The sequence below is a fragment of the Podarcis muralis genome, chromosome 4 (assembly GCF_964188315.1).
Source record: "Podarcis muralis chromosome 4, rPodMur119.hap1.1, whole genome shotgun sequence".
Lineage (NCBI taxonomy): Eukaryota > Metazoa > Chordata > Lepidosauria > Squamata > Lacertidae > Podarcis > Podarcis muralis.
Window position 1 is genome coordinate 84,451,576 of NC_135658.1, and position 22,118 is coordinate 84,473,693.

The 22,118-nt window shown below is 42.5% G+C and overlaps 1 protein-coding gene across 5 annotated transcripts in view; it reads right to left on the reverse strand.

Annotated features, from left to right (window-relative positions):
- The window catches only part of CLYBL (citramalyl-CoA lyase), a 190,660-nt gene that overhangs the window by 73,546 nt on the left and 94,996 nt on the right, over window positions 1-22,118 (reverse strand). For 4 of the 5 annotated variants that reach the window (XM_077927689.1, XM_028728228.2, XM_077927687.1 and 1 more), the window contains exon 2: window positions 4,685-4,874. In XM_077927689.1, the coding sequence (XP_077783815.1) occupies window positions 4,685-4,874 (190 nt within the window). The remainder of the gene's footprint in view (window positions 1-4,684; window positions 4,875-22,118) is intronic. The other variant, XM_028728230.2, reaches the window with a different exon arrangement.

Genomic DNA, 22,118 nt, shown 5'->3' on the forward strand with positions numbered 1-22,118 from the left:
GAAAACAGTAGGGTTCTGCTTATCCTTTCACAAAGGGTGAAAAGTACTATTCAGATTCCATGGCTAGGCTGGCCACTCTGTTTGCAATAAACAGGAAGACAGTTGAGTAATTTCCCCAAATAGCATTTGGAGACAAAAGAAATAGTTGGCAGCCTTCATATATTTCCGAGATATAGCACAAACAGCAACATTGACAACAACAACTAGGACTGATGGAAGGCATGCATGAGCTTTGCCATCCTCATATGCAGAGAGTAAGATGGGCTAAAAATGATAGTGCTTGTTTTAACGGTATCTAGAGATGCTTGATAAGTGCATCCCCCCCCATCCCTGCATAAAACATCCTCTTGGACCAATGTACAGATTGGAACTTAGGTATCCAACTGATTTTGTACTTCTGCTGCAATGCATTTTTGGCAGATTTACCACATCAAAACAATTTATTTTAAATATAAACTTTGAGTGGAAATGTATATCTCAATATAAATGGAGACTTTGCCTTATTTTTTTCAAGTAGCTTAATGCAGACTCAGAAAGCACTGGAACGATATGTGCAAAAAATGCAAAAGCCAGAAATAGACAGATTAATCTAACCCTAGTAGGAACAGTAGTAAGCATACAGTATATAAAGAATGCATGATGAAAATATGGTTATATTTAACTGTGGATGTTATTTTAAATCATGGAGATTAAAAAAATAAATCTGTTACTAATACATATTTCTTATGGATGCAATCTAGACATTTTTAATTGTGCTGCTTTACATTACTTTTTATTTTTAAAATTGTTTCACTTCCCTTCAACCACTGGTCCATTGTCTGCACTGTTTGGCAGCAGTTCTCCAGATGTTCAGCTAGGCGTCTTTCCTTGGTCTATCTGGAAATGCCAGGAACTGAACGCAGGACCATTTGTATGAGAAGCATGTGTGCAAAGTTGTCAGGCATAATTGGTGGGCCCCCATTTATTGTGTAGGGTCATGAGCTACCTAGTCTATGTTTCAAAGGAAAGGTCTAAGCATTGCTCTAACACACGATAATATAAGAATGCTTTCCGTTTTATTTGTATAGCCATACAAAATTTTCTGTAAATTTGTACCAAGCCCTTTCCCCCTGCCACTGCATTCTTGAAATTATGTCCATTGTGTCTCAGTGAAAGTCAATTTGGATATTTCTGAAACTCCAGGGAAGTGCCAACTAAAAAAAATATGCAACAGAAACAAAGTTTTTTGTTTTTTTTAAATAATCAAGCCTCCCCTTCCCCAATTTAACTCGTTAAAAAAAATTCTGATACTCTGATCTCCTAAGAAACTCCCCAAATTCTTTCAAGAGGAAGATGCTGAGTAAAACAATGGGAACAAAAAACCCACCAAACATTTATTGTCAGCATTACCAATCAGGAATGGCGGTCTTTCTAAGGCCATACAAGGATTAATAAGGTCATGAAAACACTTTACAACCTATGTGAAAACATATATTCAACAGAACTCTTCATGGATCAAAAAAAGCGTTGCAGTGTTTGCCGATAGAGTTCACGTTGCTGAGACTTCGATTCCCCAAATCGGATTGAAGAAATTTCCCCAAGCTGCTTTTAATAATAGCAAGAGACCTGGGGAAGTCCTGCTCCCATTCCAATTTTCTATATCGTTCGGAGCGATGTTACCGCACCATGTGTCTGTGTAGGTTTAATCATTCTCTATCTTCTGCTCAGCTAGCTTTCTCCCCGTAGAAAGGTACAATTAGCTGCTGCACTAATTTATAATAAATAAAACAAAGATCTTGTTGAAAAAAGAAAACCCCTCCAGTTATCAGCGACTCTCGTTGTGAAGTGCTCGTTGAAATTCTCACTATGGGCCCAGAGAAATACCTGATGCATTGACAAATCCCAACCATTTGGCTTTGTTATAAACAGATTATCATCACATAATACAGGAAAACGGTTGGCTTTAATTGAGGTAGCCAGAGATTTACAAAGCCCACCGCAGCTTTTTCCTATTGATGCTGATAAAGCTCGGAATGAGCTTGCCTGCATTTTCTCTTACATATATCACAACTGACCCAGTTTATGATTTTATCTCATGCCTGCTATACACATTCCCCTTCATGAGCCAGGGATAAGAAATGAGACATTGGAGGGCTCCACATTAAGATAGCGGGTGGTGTAAGGCAGAGATGGGGAGCCTTTGGACCTCCAGATGCTGCTGCATTCTAACTTCATTCAGCCTTACCCAACAAGGCCAATGGTCTGGGATAATAGTAGCTGCAGTCTCTGGAGGACATCAGGTTCTCTTTCCTTGGTGTGGCTCTACTTACAGCCCCCGACTGGCTCTAGTAGGGCAGGGGTAGTCAACATGGTCCCTTGCAGATGTTGCTGGACAACAATTCCCATCATCCAGGACTATTGGCCCTGCTGGCTGGGGCTGATGGAAGTGGTTGTTCAGCAACATCTAGAAGGCACCATATTGGCTTCCCCGGCGCTAGTGGTTTACCTGATTGTCAGTATCATGCACTGGAAGAACAGAGCCAGTTTTTCATTTCTGGAACAGAGGGTAATAGTCAGCTAGATTTTACTCAGAGTAGGCCTTTTGAAATGAATGGTCCGAACTTCCTCATGTGTATTAATTTCAATGGGACTACTATGAATAAAACCTACAAACAAGTAGAGACTTTAAATCAGGGTTTCCCAAACTTGGGTCTTGTTTGGGACTGTTTTGGGACTACAATTCCCATCATCCTTGACCACCGGTCCTGCCAGCTACGGTTGATGGGAGTTTAAACGGACAACAAGAACATAATGATTTTATTGAGATTTGGTACTCATTTATTTGCCTTTGACAAAACGTTCTTGCATTTTTTATTTGGGAGCCAAGGGGAAGGAGGGATATTACTTTGGTTTTGCAATGTTTGTTATTTATTGTCTTGTATTAAAAGAATAATAATAACTTGCAAGAGAAAGACAGCAAGCACACTTAGCTGAATGCCACCCATTATCTGGAAGTAGCAAGCAAGCCCCAAGCGTCGGCCAAATTCTGCTGGTTGGTTGGGTTTCCTAACAGGTTGACAGGTGTGGTTCTAAAAAACTTGTCCTTGATTAGTGGGCTGCCATCTGTCCTTCCCTATACATTGTTAACTCGGGTTAAGAACTTAATTCGTTCTGGAGGTCCATTGTTAACCTGAAACTGTTCTTAACCTGAGGTACCACTTTAGCTAATGGGGGCTCCCACTGCCGCCGCACAATTTCTGTTCTCATCCTGAAGCAAAGTTCTTAACCTGAGGTACTATTTCTGGGTTAGCGGAGTCTGTAACCTGAAGCGTCTGTAACCCAAGGTACCACTGTAGACCACACACCTGATTGCACGTATTATTATTCATTAAATTTGTATACAGCCCTTCATCTGAAGATCACAGTGTGGGTCAAACATAAAAATTCAAAAGGAGGACACAAAATGCATCATAAAACAGAAACAAACCAATAAGCCCCCTCCCACAAACAAATTTAAAAGGTCACAGAATGTTTATCAACCAAAGGCCTGGTCATAGAGAAATGTTTTCGCCTGGCGCCTAAAGATATGTGATGAAAACGCCAGGCGGGCCTCCCTGGGGAGAGCGTTCCACAAATGGCGAGTCACCTCAGAAAAGGCCTGTTCTGATGTTGTCACCCTCTGGAAGCACACAAAGAAGGGCCTCAGATGGTGATTGCAGGGTCTGGGTCAGTTCCTATGGGGAGATACACTCCCAGAGACAATAACTATTTAAAAGGTAATTTGCTTTATTAAATGTGATAACTCTGTACTTGGAGCTCGCTGGGCTCATCCATCTCAGGACCATAATGCCACAGTGCTGAGTTTTTACTCCCTAGGCCCAATGAGAAGCAACCAGCAATTCATTTAGCACCAAAGTAAGGACTCGGGCAGAAATATTGCCATGTTGACCTTATCTAGGAGCTGTAAAGAATCCTTTCTGCTGCTTTAAAGGATTGAAGTGTTAACAATAGAAGACGATGCTGCCCTAGAAAGCATTCTAATAAGAGCAACAGTTTGATCCCTAAAGGAACGAACAATGAAGCCTCTATTCAATCCACTCTGGAAGAAGAAAGAAAGGATGACATACGGAAATGGACACACTCTGCAACAGGAGAAAAGACTATTTTCACTCGGGAAAAGAGAGAGTTGGGAGAGAAATAAGCATACTAAAAATCCACTGCTCCACATATCTGGGTTTATATTCCTGCAGCAAAAGAAACCACCGATTCAAAATTAGCATCTTAGCAGTATGATGGCTATTTAAAAACGCCGACAACAATTTGCTGCTATCCCAGTTGGTGCATGTGTCTTAGACAAACCCCAGGCTTGACTTTGCTGTCACTCCTCATGTGGGCATTCTCTGATAGTCTGAACCAGGGTCAAGATCACAAAAAAACACAAGAGAGGGGGTCATAATGAGCCTTTGCCTGCATTTAAGCATTTCTGAAGATCAGCAGCGATATGAGCACATGCCAATGTGCAACTGATCTGCGAGATCTGCACTGATACGCTCCTGTACAACAGCCTTCCAAGTACTGCTTGCAATTGGAAAGAGAGCTGACAGCACCAGGACATAAATTTGTGTGAAATGGCTTGATTTCTATGCACAGCTATATTGTGTGATAGAATAATCCCATGTAACATGATGGAGAATGTATTGCTTACCTTCCTATTTATAGCAACACCATCTTCACAATCCAGCACAGCACAATCCACATCGACAGATGAGATTTTCCGTATCTTCCTCTCGTCGTCAGCTGGCACGTAGAGTACAGCCCTTCGGGGTATGTAGCTACGAGACGGTGTCAGGCAATAACCAAGCTTAGGAGCAGGAAAAGGCAGAAAAGGACTCCTCCTGTAAAAAAAAAATGAGATCTCTATTAATCTCAGGCTGTACTTCTTAAACGCTTTCAAGAAGTTCCACTGCCACTTTAATTACTGACAAGAACGGCTTACTTTGTTAACATCTGCATGCTGCCTTAACTCCAAGGGTAAGTAAAGGTAAAGGGGCCCCTGTCCATTAGGTCCAGTCGTGACCGACTCTGGGGTTGCGGCGCTCATCTTGCTTTATTGGCCGAGGGAGCGGGTCATGTGGCCAGCATGACTAAGCCGCTTCTGGCGAACCAGAGCAGTGCACGGAAACACCGTTTACCTTCCTGCCAGAGCAGTACCTATTTATTTGCACTGGCGTGCTTTCAAACTGTTAGGTGGGTAGGAGCTGGGACCAAACAACGGGAGCTCACCCCGTCGCGGGGATTCGAACCGCCGACCCTCTGATCGGCAAGTCCTAGGCTCTATGGTTTAACCCACAGCGCCACCCGTGTCCCTAACTCCAAGTGTATGGGTAGCCAAAAGGTAAATCCCAGGTGATGTGATGTAGATCAGCAAACATTTCTGACTCCCAGTTGATTAACCATGGGAACAACAAAATATACGCACTTCATATCAATTTGTTGAAATCAAGAAAGCGGGGTTGGAGGCGGGGATGACAATGAATAATTTGTGTGTGTGGAAGGACACTCAGTTCAGTTCTGGTAATCAAAACAAAGTCCTGGATTCAGAATCGTATCACGCTAAGCAGAATTGTATCACGCTAAGCATACAGCACTTCTTCAAACAGCACATAGTTAAGTTATGGAAGTCGCCTACAGAGAATGCAGTGATGACCACCAACTTTGATGGCTAGTGTAAAAAAAATTGGAGTAGCTCTCATGAAGTTGATGTCACTGTGTCATACCTGCCTTGCATACACAAGGTCCCTGGTTCAACTCTTGACACCTCCAGTTAAAGCCAGTGCTGAAGAACTGCTGCTAGCTCAGTGTAGGCAACACTGAGCTGGCAGGACCAATGCTCTGACTCAGTATAAGGCATTGTTCTTTGAGTTCAAGCTGATGACTAATTGAGACTGCACACACATCTGCCTGCAAGTAAGCATCACTGAATTATGATGGAGCTGACTTCCAGTAGGCATGCATAGGATTGACCTGTAAATGTGACAGCTAACACTGGCCAAGGATATGTGATGCCACGGCTGCCCATCTGCCCATTTACAAAGCCCAGAGCAACATGGGTCCAGGATATCTCAAGGACCGCCTGAACTCTTATCATTCGGCTCAGTCACGGAGATCCTCTGCAGGAGCACCTTTGGACGTTGCCTGAGTTGGTGAGGTTTGTTTGACAACGATGGGGAATGAGCCTTTAGTGTCATCAGCCCAGTCCTGTGGAACACCCTGCCAATAGAAATTCAGCAGGCGTCTGCTGAAAACCTTTCTGCCATGCCTCTGCAGGCAGTTAAGAATACATCCCCAACAATGGTCAACTGATGTTTGCTTTTAATTATTTTTACTTTTAACTTGGTTTTAACTGATTATGATTTTATTGTTTGGTTTTATCTTTATATTGTTGTAAACTGCTAGGTTTCTTTTATGATACAGCAGCATATAAACATTTTTGCAAACAAACAAACGAATGCCAACCATGACCTAGAGTCACCATCACAGCAATTTGCAATCTTGTGATCTCCTCCATTGAAGACAGAAAGCATTACAGGGCCACAGATTTCCCCTGGGCAAATTAAGGGGAATAGTTTTGTTTTACCTATATCCCCACCCAAGTCTCTTCTCCTGAAGTTTCTCAGGATGATGGGTTTATACCCGGTCCCTAGGACACTGACTTGTTCTCCCCCCGACTCTCCATCTCTATAACCAGGGCTTTGCTGCTTTGGCAACTTCAAAATTCTGCACTTCAGTAGCTGAGATTTTTTGCTTAGAAGAGCTGGGTTCTGCAACCTGTGGGAAGTGCTCAAATTAAGCACCTACTTGCTGGTTTTGAGTAACGCATTTTCATTCTGCAGTTAAGTCATAGCCAAGGGAAGATGGTGCATCTTGTTCCAGGTTCCCTCTGACTGCCCCTGCCACTTTCAGAGATTCCCCAGGCATTGGCAATGACATGAAATTATAAAATGCCCCCATTTACGCAACTCTCTCATATGAAAAAGAAGAACATTTAAATGGTTTGTAACAAACACCAACAAGTCTTGGGCACACACGCAAGTGAGCCAACTAGAGAATCAGACTATTCAAAGCTGCAGAAAAGGCTGATTTTTGCAGACTAATAATCCCAGTTATTGGCCTAACATTTTAATCGTTTTGTTCCAATGGCTTGTTTCTCACAGAATTAGCAACAATGAATGGCTAAAATACCTCAGATCATATATGTCTAATTGCAGTCAAGAGCAGCTCTTGTCTGCATGTACATTTCAATTTACCTCTGGGGATAATGTTTGTTAATTGTATTTCTTTTATATGCTGGTGGCGGAGGGGGGAGAAAGCTGCTTACTCAAAAAGGGGCTAAGTGTTCCCTTCTATCCCTTTGTTCGCACAAGAAGCTAAAGTCACTTCAAGAGGCACTTAATCCCATCATCCATGGTTACAATTGCCTTACAGCGTCAGTCAAAAAGAATCCGAAGTAAATGCAGCTATATTATGTAATTAAAAGAAATTCAGGTAGTTATTGCCAGGGGCACTTTCCGGGTCCAAATACGTAAAATGGCACTGCAGGGATCCTAAATACTGTAGTGTTTTAAATCTGGTCAACCACAATATCGCACAGATCAAGAGGAGGAATATGCAGAAAAGGAAAACGCCTCTCTCCTAGTGTGCATTGTGAAGGAAGAGGAAAGAGGAGGGACTTTCTGACCTTTGAAGTGGCAAGAACCTACAGAAGCCCATCTGAAAAGGGAAATAAAAATATCAAGAGGAAGAGAAACAAACAGACTTATTACAGAAGGCCCCAGCTCCAAATGTAATTGTTTAATACTATGTAATATAAAAAAATAGAATCATCTTTAATGCTTTTGTTCAGCTTATCCAATGTTCAAAATACATATTTCCTTCACTATTGCAGAGGAGCCTGGCATAGCATTTGATAGCTGCCTGTAAAGAGCTGATCTTAAAGAGATTTACTAGAAAGTTTAGCGTCACGAGTCTAAAGTTAATTTCAAGGAATTGGTGGCCAATTAAGGAAGCAACATGTTTGATATCCAGATGTTTCACAGCAGTTGATCTAGCAACTCCAAATGGTGTGGATTTAGCAACATTCTCTAATTAAGTTGATACAGAAACCAAAACCATGCCAACCAACATATCAAACACACACCTTATATACATGGTTTCCCTGCTTTCCCCCCTTATAACAAACAACTGCTTGGAAGTTTTGTTTTTTCAAAACAATGTCACAGCCTCCTTTTCCATCTAAAAATGCCAATCAGATAGTTTCAGTGAAAGATAAGATGCTGGGTTCTGAGGGTTTGGGGAACTTGAGCTTTTAAAAACACAACCTTAGAAACACAATTCAGTTCATAATATGGCCTCCATAATGAGCCTCATATTCTGCTGCAAATAAGAGATTGACTCTGCTAAAACAGATGGGCACAAACAGGTTCAAGCAGACTGTAAGTGAAATCAGCACTAAGGACAGTGTCTCCAGTTGATTAAAATAGCTATTACGAAAGCCTGAGAAAGTACACAGTCCAGTGCAAGCAACAGAAAAACACGGGGGGAAAGGGGTTAGTAATGCTATTTTTTAAAATTAACCCCAGCAATGACAAACCCTGGATCTCAAAGGAACAGATTGGGATCGGTGACACCACAGAGCAGTTGCCTGCTGGAAAACCAAACCGGTAGCAAGAGAGAAAAAGGGAGGCTTCCAAGTGACCCTCTGCAAATAAACTGCTAAAATAGGTAGGTTTCTTCTTGCTGGAGATATAGGCATATAAACAGTGCATGAAACATCACTGGTTACTTTGCTGTTGTTTTAAAGGATGCACAACAAGGGAGCAGAGAGCCCGGGCTGAAACAATAACACCAATCAAATGTTTTAATCTAAAGTCTTTGTTTATTTTTTGTGACACTTTAACAACATCCTCCATACATTTACTTGGATGCTAAGTTTCCTGATTTCAAATGGAACCTAAGTCTGCTTATGACTGTAGTCTTCAATTATTTTCTCCCGCTTGATGTCACAATATAATCAATTTTAAAATGATGTATATAGATAAAAGGGTGGTGGAATCCTTTCAAGGAATGATAGGACTAACTACAAACCGAAAGAGAGCTGACAAAGGCCTGGAATAATTGATCTCATCCATAAAATGATGAAGTACTACCATAGGTTAAATAGTTAACCAAGACCACTCCCCTCCCACTAGGTCTAACCCCTTTCCTTTAACTCATCAAGTAAATAATCTCCATGATACTGACATTGCGGTCTGCAAATATCAAGGGCTCTTCCAAACATCTTTTCATTTAAAGCAGAGAAGGACACAATCTGGAAGCAGTGCAATTTCATCAAAGTTGCTTTTATTGAATTGTTCTCAAAGAAAGCTAAGCACTCTCACACAGGAGACTGAGGCAAGTAATTTGTTGAGAAATTAAAAAAAGGAAAACTAAGACTTGGTAAGAGTCCTGGGTTTCAATGGAATTTAAGTAAGGCAGTTCTCTTTAGCCCTCTAGGAAAGTAAGTTGATATCAATTATAATTACTTCCAGGTAAAAATACTTTGATTTAGATTGATATGATTCTTATAACTCAGGAGTCACCAACCTTTCTGGACCAGGGACACATTTCAATTTTTGGGGAAGTGTTGGGGCTGCCAGTCACAAAATGGCTGCCATGGGAGAGGATGGCATAAAGAGACAACATTATGCTTATCACAGGAAGTAAGCAATGTCCTGACTGTGGACATCAAACAATAGTGCGCTTCTCAGTACCATGGAAAAAGGCATATCACACTCACCCTAATTTCACAGAAATCGCTTAGAAGGTAGCTGCACATTTTGCCCCACAAGAAAACGGTTTTTTCTTTAAAAAACAAACAAACTCAAAACCGGGGAACTTCCCTGGGGCATCAATTAAATCCTTAACGGGCACCACGGTGCCCACAAATGTCAGGTTTGCAACCCCTGGTATAACCCAACAAAAATACCATTTAGGCACCAATCCTATACCCACTTACTTAGGAGAAAGTCCTATTTAATTCAACTTGACTAGATATACATAGATATTGTTAGCTGATAAGTGCCACAATCTCTCTCACCCATTTTTAACAATTTCACCATTTCATTAGCTTCTATCTGATTAAACTAGAAGAAATGAAGAAAACATGCATTTGTATGACCATGCTATTTTCAAATAAAATACCTAATAAGGGACATGAATCTGATATAACTGAGGATCCAGAATATATGGTACTGTTGTTTCGATACTCCCAAAAGCTGCAATTCTGTTTCTACTCTACATAGCCCAGTCTATTCAAATGCCGTGCAGTCCTTGCTCGCATCAGTTTAATTCTTGCCACATAAGTTATATCTAATATGAATGGACATGGCCGATTTTGTGACATGGAGCTATCCACCAAAATGTTATAAATTTGACATAAAAAATAAGTTAACTGACAGAAAGGTTTGTGAACATGCTGGTGATGTTAAACTATGGCTTCCACTGCATATGTAGAGTACACAATAATACAAGTCACAGACAGGCTGATAGTCATAAACAAAAGTCATTCTGTATTTTCATTTACCACCTGCATTTTGAAGTAATTTGCATTGGTTAAATCCATGTAGGTTAGATCTATCAATGACTACAAGCCCGGTTGGCTAAGTGCAACCTCTTTATTCCAATTTAACATGCCTCTGATAACCAGATGGTTGGAATAAGTTTGAGATGGCTATCATCTCTGTAGCCTGACTGTGGATTTCCAAGGGCATCTGGCTGGATGCTATTGGAAAACTATGGGGAAACTGGCTGGAAGCTATTGGAATATTGAGCTAAACTGGCCCTGGTGTGATCCAAGCAAAGCATGTTCTGATAACCGTAATAGCAATGCATTACCATACTTCACAACTGAATAAATGGAAAATATATTTTTGAGGGGGGAAATGTATTGAAATGACTTTAATTCATTTAACAACACCCCCACGTATCCAAGAAGTGAAACAAGTATGAAGCAATATCCTCACATATTTAATAAAATATTATTTTATCTATTGCATGACTCTCAAGTACAATATAACAATGGCTTATCAAATCCCCGAGGCTGCTAAATTCTCAATTAGCAATTCTCAATCAAAAGGATCCTTCCCCTTTCTTTCTATCTATCCCAAGAGTCAGTCTCTCATTGTAATTAATTTTTCAGGGCTTTTAATTATAGAAATGGAAAATCATACTCAAGTCATATTAACTGAAAAAGAATGATACGATATCCCATGAGTTTACTACATACTTCGCAATTCACTCTTTACAGAAACCTTTTAATAATAATTACAGGCATAATAAGCAAGATAACTACCATATTAGGCTCCAGAATTGAGCCCCAATAGCATGTTATGAAGATGGATATTCTGGATCATTTTATAAGAATACTGAGGTGGTACCTGCTCTGAAATAACTGCACCACACATAATACCAAGGTGGCAAAACAGTGCAGAATTAAGAATGCATAGTTCCAGTTATTTGTTTGAAAAAAGAACCTAGTCTCAAGAGTGCACAGCAAAGTCCTGAAAACACAATCCTGGCTCAAACAGCATAATGCTCATCTCAGTAATTCTTACAACAACCCTGTGAGGAAGGTTAGTAGTATTACAGTAACTTACGAGGGGGTTGCGTTCTGGGGATTGTACCTAATGCCAAAATTGTGTAAGGTCAAAAAGACATTGGGTGCAATGGTGGGTGGGATTGCCAAAGTATCTTCCCCCCCCCAATGCCCACCCCCTTCCCAGCCCCTTTTAATTAAAACTTATTCTTTTTTTGGACAAACGTGTAAAGCTGAATGTGCACAAGTAAAATGCACGTAAATTGTGGGCTTATTATATTCCCATTTAGCAGCTCAAAACTGAGGGTGAGAGAGTAATGACTTGCACGTTGTACATTGATAGCTGATTAAACGAAGGGAGCAACCCCATACACAAGATGGGGGCATAAAGCAAGCCTGGTGTAAATTAATTTAGCATAAAGTAACACCAAATCCAAAGTCCATTCAGTATTACTGGCTGAACTGGTCTGAGCCTGACAGAAGGAAAACAAGACTTTAAAATAGTGTTTAAGTTACACCAGCCTTTTCCCCCTCTGGCTTAACTTACTCCTGGTTGCTAATAATAATAATAATAATAATAATAATAATAATAATAATAATAATAATTTATATCCCGCCCTCCAAAGCCGAAGCCGGGCTCAGGGCGGCTAACAACAATAAAACAGTACAAAAGTACAACACAACACAACACTCTAAAATCATTCATTATAAAATTAATTCAAATCAAGCCACTGGCAACCATTGGGCCAGAGCTCCACGAAGATTGCCAAGGGAGGGGGTCAGGCTGTGCCCTGGCCAAAGGCCTGGTGGAACAGCTCTGTCTTGCAGGCCCTGCGGAAAGATGTCAAGTCCCGCAGGGCCCTAGTCTCTTGTGACAGAGCTTTCCACCAGATCGGAGCCACAGCCGAAAAAGCCCTGGCTCTAGTTGAGGCCAGCCTAACCTCTCTGTGGCCTGGGACCTTCAAGAAGTTTTTATTTGAAGACCGTAAGTTTCTCTGTGGGACATACCAGGAGAGGCGGTCCTGTAGGTACGAGGGTCCTAGGACGTATAGGGCTTTAAAGGTTAAAACCAGCACCTTAAACCTGATCCTGTACTCCACCGAGAGCCAGTGCAGCTGGTATAGCACTGGGTGAATGTGATCCCGCAGCAAAGACCCCGTAAGGAGTCTCGCTGCAGCCTTCTGCACCCGCTGGAGTTTCTGAGTGAGTCTCAAGGGTAGCCCCACGTAGAGCGAGTTACAATAATCCAGTCTGGAGGTGACCATCACGTGGATCACAGTGGCTAGGTCAGGGCGAGAGAGGTAAGGAGCCAACTGCTTAGCTCGGCGGAGATGGAAAAATGCCGCCTTTGTTATAGCTGCAATCTGCGCCTCCATGGAAAGGGAGGTGTCGAAGATTACACCCAAACTCTTAACGGACGGTGCTGGCACTAATTGCGCCCCCGCAAGAGATGGGAGTTGCCCCCCCAATCCCATATCGTCCCGTCCCAGCCACAGGACCTCTGTCTTCGAAGGATTTAGCTTCAACCGGCTCCCACGTAACCATCCAGCCAAGTCACAAGACTGTGCTAAGCAGGCTTAAGATTCAGCCCAAGTCCCTCTGGTCCCACCACAACCCTTTTGGGGGGTTTACAGCAGCTTAAGATCCATCAGATTCTGCTCTCTCAAGTGGGTACTGGCTGCACCTGGATGGGGGAGATATGTCATTGTTATCTCCAGATGAACTGAGGATGAGGGAATTAAGCCAGTGTAGCCTGGGCTGGACCAGGAATCTCCACGTTCAGCCAGAGGGCTGTTGAATCCTAGCCTTGCTCGTTAATTTTATTCCATAAAATAAACTTGGCTCAGTGGCAGATTGGCAACTAGTGCCAACTTCTAAGCACAGGTGTTATATGCTTACAAGACCTTATTCCCGTCAGCAATTGCACTGCAGCATTCTGCACTAACTGCAGCTTCTGGATGAAGCGCAAGGGAAGCAGTAATCCACACTGCAGTAATCCACCCTTGATGTAATCAGCGCATGAACTACTTTGGCCAGGCTCTCCTGGTCCAAGAATGACTGTAGCTGTCGAAGCTCAATTCCCCATAAACCCAGAAGCTCTTGGTACAGGAATGCTCCCTAAGGCCCTCCAAGTTGATGATTTAGTTCCTTAGATAGTCAGTCAGTAGCAAAATTAGAACTGAATCCATCAGACTTATAACTGTTTTCAACCCTTTTAAACTATAATTGTTCCAGGGAATTACAACCAAAACCAAGACACAAAGTAAGCACAAACGCAGATGGTGGCCAAGGATCAATACAATCTACAATAATAAAAGTAGACACGGCTTGATTAAAACAAGTAAATTAGCAATTAGCAATTTTTTAAAACCACCCCCCTTCAGTCCCAAGGGTCATTTGCAATAAAAAGAATAAACAAACACTTGTGTGTGTAAGGTGTTATTTTTTTAAAACGAAAACTAAACAGCTCTAAAGGCCAACTTGCTCACCACAGCTATTTTTGTGTGTCAACTTACAAAGTACATATGCCCCTATTATGCACACAGTGGGAGTCTCTTATCTGTCTTTCACAGGTGCCATCAACTTATGTGGCTATGATTGCTACTATCCACATCCATTTGGGTGACAGTGGAACACAATAAAAACCAATTGAAACTTGCTCTAAATGTTAAGAACCAAAAGTTGTTCTGTTCCCAGCAGGTCCCAGTTCCCTGGATCTTCTCTCCTCTTTTTTTTTAAAAAAACCACAAACCTATAGGCAGAATTCCATCATCAGACCTTCTGACACTGCATCTGTGCTAGCCCCCTTTCCTTTTTTCTTCCTTAAAAACAGATCTACAAAGCCAACCTTCTCTTCTTCTAGATCGTTCTCAGTGACAGAGAGTGAAGGAGATGGAGACAAGCCCATTGCACCGAAGACATGCCTAATTTGCCCATGAAAAGTGTTAAAAAGTAATCCAGCCCCTCTAGGGAGTAAAGGCATTTTAGGCACTCACTGTCATTAATTTAAAGTGCAAAGGATGGGGCCCAGTAACAACCGAGGACACAAAAGACCCCAGGATAAGAAACTGGCTGAAGAAGAACACAATGTGATTTTTGTTTCTGGCTACACACCCACAGTGCTGGCTGCCAAACTTCTTTCCAAGTATTTAACATTGTGGGTTGGAACGTAAATCCGATGATTTCGACAGGACTGACTACTGACTACGGAGGATCTAGGATTCAAAGAATGCAGCCACTAGTTCAGGTCACCCAAGGGTGCTTTCGAGCTCAGGGCTATCAAACTGCAGCCCACACTGCAAAAGCAGTTCCCGGGAAGGCTCAGAGGACTGCAGTTCAAAGAGGGGAAAGGACAAAAGGCTTGTCAAAAGTCTTGGCTGTGCTTGAAGCAGAGGACCATAGAGAGCTTCCTTGCACCAGATCAGACTATTTGTTACCCCAGCTCAGCATTGTCCACTATGGTCTCAGACGGGGGTCTTTCATCTCATGTGCTATCTGACCCTTTCAACTGGAGATGACAGGGACCTTCTACAAGCAAAGCATCTGCACTGAGCAATGAGCCCACCTAAATACGATGGTCAGCACTTTGGGTTCTGCCCACAGTATTTAAGCTTGTAGGAATGAATAGCAAGCCTTTACTTTCATGGAGGAAAGGCAAAAGGTGAACACAGGGACATCATTGTGTTAGGGGGCTTAGGCTGCTCCATGCCTCTGATAAACCTTGCCACACTTCCTCCTGCATGTGTAGCCTTTATCCTGGGTTCTTCATGATGCCAACCTATGATGCAATGTTGGGAACAACTGGGATAGGTAGATAGGTAAGATGTATTGGAATTATACTGCTGTACTCTGATGGCTTCTCCAAGTAGCGGAGGGGCAAAACGCTAGGTTTGGTTTTCCTTGGAAGGAGCTCACTAGAGGCATGCCCAGTTTCAAGTATTTCCTAACCATTTGCAAGACTTAAGGAAGATCATCTAACAATTCTTATAGAAATACATCCAATGGATGTGGCCACTGGAATATCCCAGGCTATTAACACTCATGACTCAAGGTTACCAGTGTCTTATTCACAGGAATCTGATAGAAACAACACTGCATTGTTACATGTTATTTTCTTTAACATGAAGCAACCTGACCACACCACTTCCTCTCCCCCGCCACCTTGACCCAGAGGCACAAGCTGACAGGCGTGTCCATTGGAGGGTGTCCATTAACAAGGAGGTATAAAGAACAGAAAGATGAGAGCCAGGACAAGGATTAAACTCTTTCAGTAATCCACCAAGGAGACAAATGAGTCATATGATCCTAAAAAGGACTGGTTGTGAGATGTAGAGAGAAGGCTGAGGAATCTCAAAATGGCCTCCTTCTTCAGGTGCAAACTTCATGCTTTAGATACCTATTAGGTCCATAAGTTACCATATAGCATATATTCAACACAAAAAACAGCAACAATTTGTTGTTGACTAAGGACAGCTGGACATATAAAGGGCCCCATTACCTTCAGTAGCTTAGGGCCTCATCAAACCTAAATTCGGCCCTGGTTAATGGTCTGATTCAGCATAAGGTGACTGAAAGTATCTACTTCTTCATGGTTTGTTCAAGTTGGTCCAATTACTGAAGCCAATGCATTCTTATTACCTTGGATGCAATCCACAACAGTTGCTACCTGAAAATGTGCAAGGCAACCTACAGACAAGGTCCCAAGTAGCTCTGTTTGTTAAATTTCTCACAACGTGCTATCAATTCTTTGAAATAACCGAATCTGGAAGGACCTGTCTCTTAGTGTCCGTACCTTTTTGTCCTTTGCCTGCCCCTTAGTAGATGGGGTAAAGTATCTAGACCAAAGTTAATCCACTGCAGACTTTTTCATAGTATCATTGCAGATGACGGCTGGAAGCAACAGTTTATGTGGCTTCACAATGTTTGGTGTGTTGCTCTATGGCATTGCAGAAACATGAAAAATTATGCAGATTCTGGTCATGTCACCTCTAAAAGGTGTACCAATTCTGACTTGTTGCCTGCACATATATCATAGTTGCTGGAGAGCACAGGTGGAAATAGATGATACTCATGTTTGAAGAACTGCTCAATATTAATATCATACCACAGACTCACAGGGAAAAGCCTTGAAAAAGAGTCTTCAGGTAGTTTTCTTATTACTTCTTCTTGTCTGGTGCACTGAAAGAAGACATTTTCCTGGGTGTAAGCTCCTGTTAGCAAGTTGTTCCTCAACAAAGGGGCTGTACAGATTTTTTTAAACGTTATTTTATTTTACCAGTTCTCTCTGCGGAAGCTGTCCTCTCAAGAATTTCTCTGTCTGCAATGACCCAGATGCCAATAACATCAAGGTCTTGACCAGTTTCCATGAACGGATTGCTAAGCTCTGTGAAGCAATCCCTCACATATTTCCCCCCTTGCTGATTTAAGGACACTACAACTTCTCAGTTAGTTCATGTTTTTCTAGACTATCAGAAAAAGGCACACACAGAGGAATAATAATAAAATGGCATGAAGGGGTGGGAGAGCGGGGGGGGGGGGAGAAAGGCCAGCAGTCCTTGTGAGAGTCTTTGGGTGTAGGACAGGTTGCTAGAGACAGCGATTGGAGGAGGCAAGAAAGACTTGTGGAGGGGTTTGGAAAGACAATGGAGGGGTTTGCAGTGCAAAGGAGGTGGTTCACAGAGCTTCAGACTGCAGAATGGCCTCAGAATGCAAGACATAATCATTGTCATCAGCTGCTGAGAAACCAAAGAAGAGGAGAAGTTGGCTGTGCTGGACTACTTGAGGGAGGGCAAATATGTGCGTGTTGTGGCATGCAGGTTCGGCTGCATGAGGAGATCTGTGGGGCTGTGGCAACAATTGCAAAGGTGACCAGGCAGGTGCAGAACAAGGCTTTGGTGAACATGGAGAAGGCACTGAACTCGTGGCTGGAAGAAGAAGAGGAGTTTGGATTTGATATCCCACTTTATCACTACCCTAAGGATTCTCGAAGCGGCTAACATTCTCCTTTCCCTTCCTCCCCCACAACAAACAATCTGTGAGGTGAGTGGGGCTGAGAGACTTCAAAGAAGTGTGACTAGCCCAAGGTCACCCAGCAGCTGCATGTGGCGGAGCGGAGACGTGAACCCGGTTCACCAGATTACGAGTCTACCGCTCTTAACCACTACACCACACTGGCTCTCATGACATGAACCAGAAACATACTTCTGTGGATGGCAGCATGTTGCACCAAAAGCCTCTATGACCACTTCAAACCTTCCACCCACAGATGAAGACCAGCCTGCCAAGGAATTGAAAGCCAGCCCAGGTTGGCTTAACGGCTTTAAGACCCATTTCAACCTGAAGGACATCCAAACGACAGGAGAGGTTGCACCTGCAGACAGAGAGGCTGCAAAGATGTGCAATGCACCACTAACGTGGCTGCTGGATGACAAGCCATACCTTCTAGAGCAAGTCTTCCGACGCAGACAGGGCTTTTCGGGAAGAAAATGCCTGAGCAGACTTACATTGCCAAAGCTGAAAAGCAAACCCTTGGTTTCATCGCTGCAAAGGATTGAGTGACTGTGCTGCTCTGTGGCAATGTGTCTGGTCACTTAAAGCCAGGCTTGCTATACAGGTCTCAAACCACCCTGTGCCCTAAAAGGCAAGAAGAAGAACCTGCTTCCTGGGTTTTGGCAATCCAACAAAAAGCCCTGGGTGACTTCATCATCATTTCTGGGCTGGTTCCACTACATCACTCCAAAGGCATTACCTGGAGGAGAAGCACCTGCAGATTAAAGCGATGCTGCCAGTGGACAATGTTCTTGGGCATCCTAAGAGACTCCACTTTGCACACAGAAAGGGAGAGGTTGTCTCCTGCCCCGTATCCCCCAATACAACCTCCCTCATCCAGCCTCTGGATCAAGTTGTGATTTGCTGCTTCAAGGCTGCTTACGTGAAGCTCACCTTCTCCTGAATGATCAACGCGATGGACGCCGATCTGGATCGTCCATTGCATCACCTACGTCAAGCAGGCAGTGGATGCAATCAAGCCTGAAATAGTGAGTGCATGCTGGTGGAACGTGTGAACAGAATGGGTGCACAAATTCAAGGGATTTCCAAGCATTGCCACCATGGTGGAGAACACTGTGCAGATGGCCAGGCACGTTGTTGCTGGTGGCTTTGTTGACGTCACTCAGTAAGAAGTGGAAGAGCTCATGGAGGCCCAACAGGTATTGAAGAGTTGCAAGAACTTGCCAGATCAAGCTCAGAATACAAAGCTGAGAATGAGGACAGTGAGCATGATCCAGCAAGCTGGAACCTGCACAAAATTTCCCAACTCTTCCAAGTCATAAATCATGCAAATGATCTGTTTGCACAGTTTGACCATGGAGAGCAGCCTTAAGATGATCTGTGGCATTACAGGCACTCTGAGACGGTACAAGGAAATGTTTGATGAGCTCAAGAGACAACAGCAGCAGCAGCTGCCAATCACCACGTTCCTCACAAAGAAACCAGCAGCAGTAGATGTGCCTAGACAACCCATCTCTGGATCTGAACCACAGCCAAGCACTTCTGGCTACTGGTCAACCCCCACTAGTCCTCATATCATCTGCAGCAGCATCCAGTGAGGGAGAGGAGAAAGAAGACTGAGAGCTGCATTTGTCCTTCACCAGTAAGTGTAGGGATTTTTTTTAAAATCACAATTTGCTGGGAGAGGGCTGGTTTGCTAAGTCAGTACAGTGGTTTGTTTCCTCTAGGTTTGGCAAAGGGTGGAGCAGGGTGAGTGCAACTTGAGCAGAATGCACCTACGCATTGTTTGTTCACCGTAAACCATAGTTCATTTCAGACTATGGCTTCCCATGATGTTTGGATGGTACCAATGCCTTGTTTATAATAACTTTTATTTGTGCTTACCATGAATAATTTAAAGCCAGGAAAACTACCTGCATTCATTATCACCTGGACTAATGTATGTCAGCTTATTTGCACCGATGTTTGATGAAAAATGCTAGATAAATTTTAGAGTCATGGGTATTTCCAATAGCAAGCAAACAAACGTTTTTATGAGGTCTGATACTATACCTCTGCCCGACATAAAAACGAAGCCTAACTAAATTTCCTGACAGCTCAGATTTTCATCATATATAGGTATTATACAGCTATCTCACTTCAAATATTCCGAATGCACTAGCAATGGTACAAATGCGGAAGCAAAACAGTTGGCATCTATATATATGGGGATGAGCTGCCAGAACTTGTTGAGTTTTTTGTTTTTGTCTTTTAAGGGGAAGGACTTCTCTTCTTTGCCCACTCGCCCCACCGTTGCAGAAAAAATTATAAACTTTCCCTGCCACCCGCTGCCTCTGCTGCGCAGGCCTGAACACAACACTACAGAGGTGCCGGAATGCAACTCAGTTCCAGTGAGTTTCAGCTGAGAAAAAACCCTGCATATATGTATGCAAAGTTCCAATACAGTGGTACCTCAGGTTAAGTACTCAATTCGTTCCGGAGGTCCGTTCTTAACCTGCAACTGTTCTTAACCTGAAGCACCACTTTAGCTAATGGGGCCTCCTGCTGCTGCCGCGCCGCCGGAGCACAATTTCTGCTCTCATCCTGAAGCAAAGTTCTTAACCCGAGGTAATATTTCTGAGTTAGCGGAGTCTGTAACCTGAAGCGTATGTAACCTGAAGCGTATGTAACCCGAGGTACCACTGTACTAGGTATGAATTCAGTTGTGTGGTAGCAGCCAGTACCCATGACGACAAAATGTCAGCAGTGTTATGTGCTAAATAGGTAGAGTTGAGGTCAGGGCTGGCCCAGGACATTTTGCTGCTTGAGGCAAAATGACCCCCATCCCACAGATCTGAGTCTGCGCCACTGCACTCTCTCTGCCCATGCCACACTGCAGGTTGGTGCAGCAGTGGTGAGCGGCACAGTCCTTGGGCCCATATCTGCCGCCTGAGGCAACAACCTTACCTCACTTTATCAGCTGGCCGGTCCCTAGTTGAGGTCAGGAAATCGTTTTCAAAACCTTTTGCCGTTATCTCTGCTGCTTCTGCTTATGAAATATCTACAGTAATGGTGGCAAGGACACATGAGGAGGTCTGTGGGTGCTTAAAGGCAGGTATTTACTGTAGTATTGGTGCTCTTATGGTGTGCAAGTTTTTTGTAGTGTTCCCACAGTGTCATTGTCATCAAGCTGCCAGCACATAGGCATTTAATTTGGATTTACCCTTCCCAGGAAAACATTGATAAGGTAATAACATGTTTCCAATGTTCCAACAACCCATTTGCAGTATTAAGCTGTCATCTGGAAGAACCCTGTGAGGGTATTCATATTTCAAAGAAAAATGTCTCTAAGTGACTTATGACACACTAAAAAAAAAATCACAAATGAAAGTCATTTTCAAAAAACACAGTAAAAATTCTACATTTCAGAGCAGTGCTAGTAATAATTAGATAAAATATCCTCTGGATTATCAGTATAAATTTAAACAACTAGTAGATGTAGAATACTGAAAGACAAATACCCCATCCATCAAATATACAAGCATATATTTATTGGTAGCTGCACTCTCACTTCCGTTATCTCCCCAACTTAAACTCACACTAAAATTTTATGCTGTTTCACTACAGATAATCCTTTCAATAATACTTCGCATTGGGTAGACAAACAGCACAATTAAAAAGTGGAACAGATGGCTGAGCAAAAACAAAACTATTTTTTTTTATAAAAAAAACTGCTCAAGGAAGCCAAACCATGGATTTTTGAGTAGAAATAGTAAGACAACTACATAAAGCAGACATTTTTGTGTTTGAGGGGCACTGGAAATGATGGGAAAATAGAAGTCACAGCAAAGTATCACAGAGCAGAGATTGAAGGATATGATCCTACTTCCTCTTACCTATAAGTCCCACTGAAGTCAATCAAAAATCCCTTTGAAATGCAGATGCAAATGTCATGATTTCAAACAACTCCTGCCTTAATGGTGACTCACAAAGGAAACAATCCAATCTGTGAGATCATATCAGTCAGCTGAAGCGATGTTGGGACTAGAGTCAGGGTCTTGAATAGTCAAGACTGTTGGACCCAAACTTGACTCGAGTTCAAATCTCCGTTTAGCCATGAAGCTAACTTGGTGGCCTTCAGTATGTCACCATTTTGCAATCTTGCACTTACAAGGTAACAATAAGAGAACCTCATGTAAATTCCTGTGCAAAATAGGACAAGCCCAAGGAGTCACCCTAAAAGGATCGCTAAAGAATGAAGAACCAGGTACAAATGTGACAGTGGCACCGTCCTGTGGAATGCCCTCCCATCAAATGTCAAGGAAATAAACAACTATCTGACTTTAAGAAGACATCTGAAGACGTTCAGGGAAGTTTTTAACGACTGATGTCTTATTGGTTGTTGTTTTTTATTATTATCATCATCATCATCTATTCTTTTGGGGGAAACCTAGCCAGATGAGCGGTGTTTAAATAACAAATAATAATAATAATAATAATAATAATAATAATAATAATA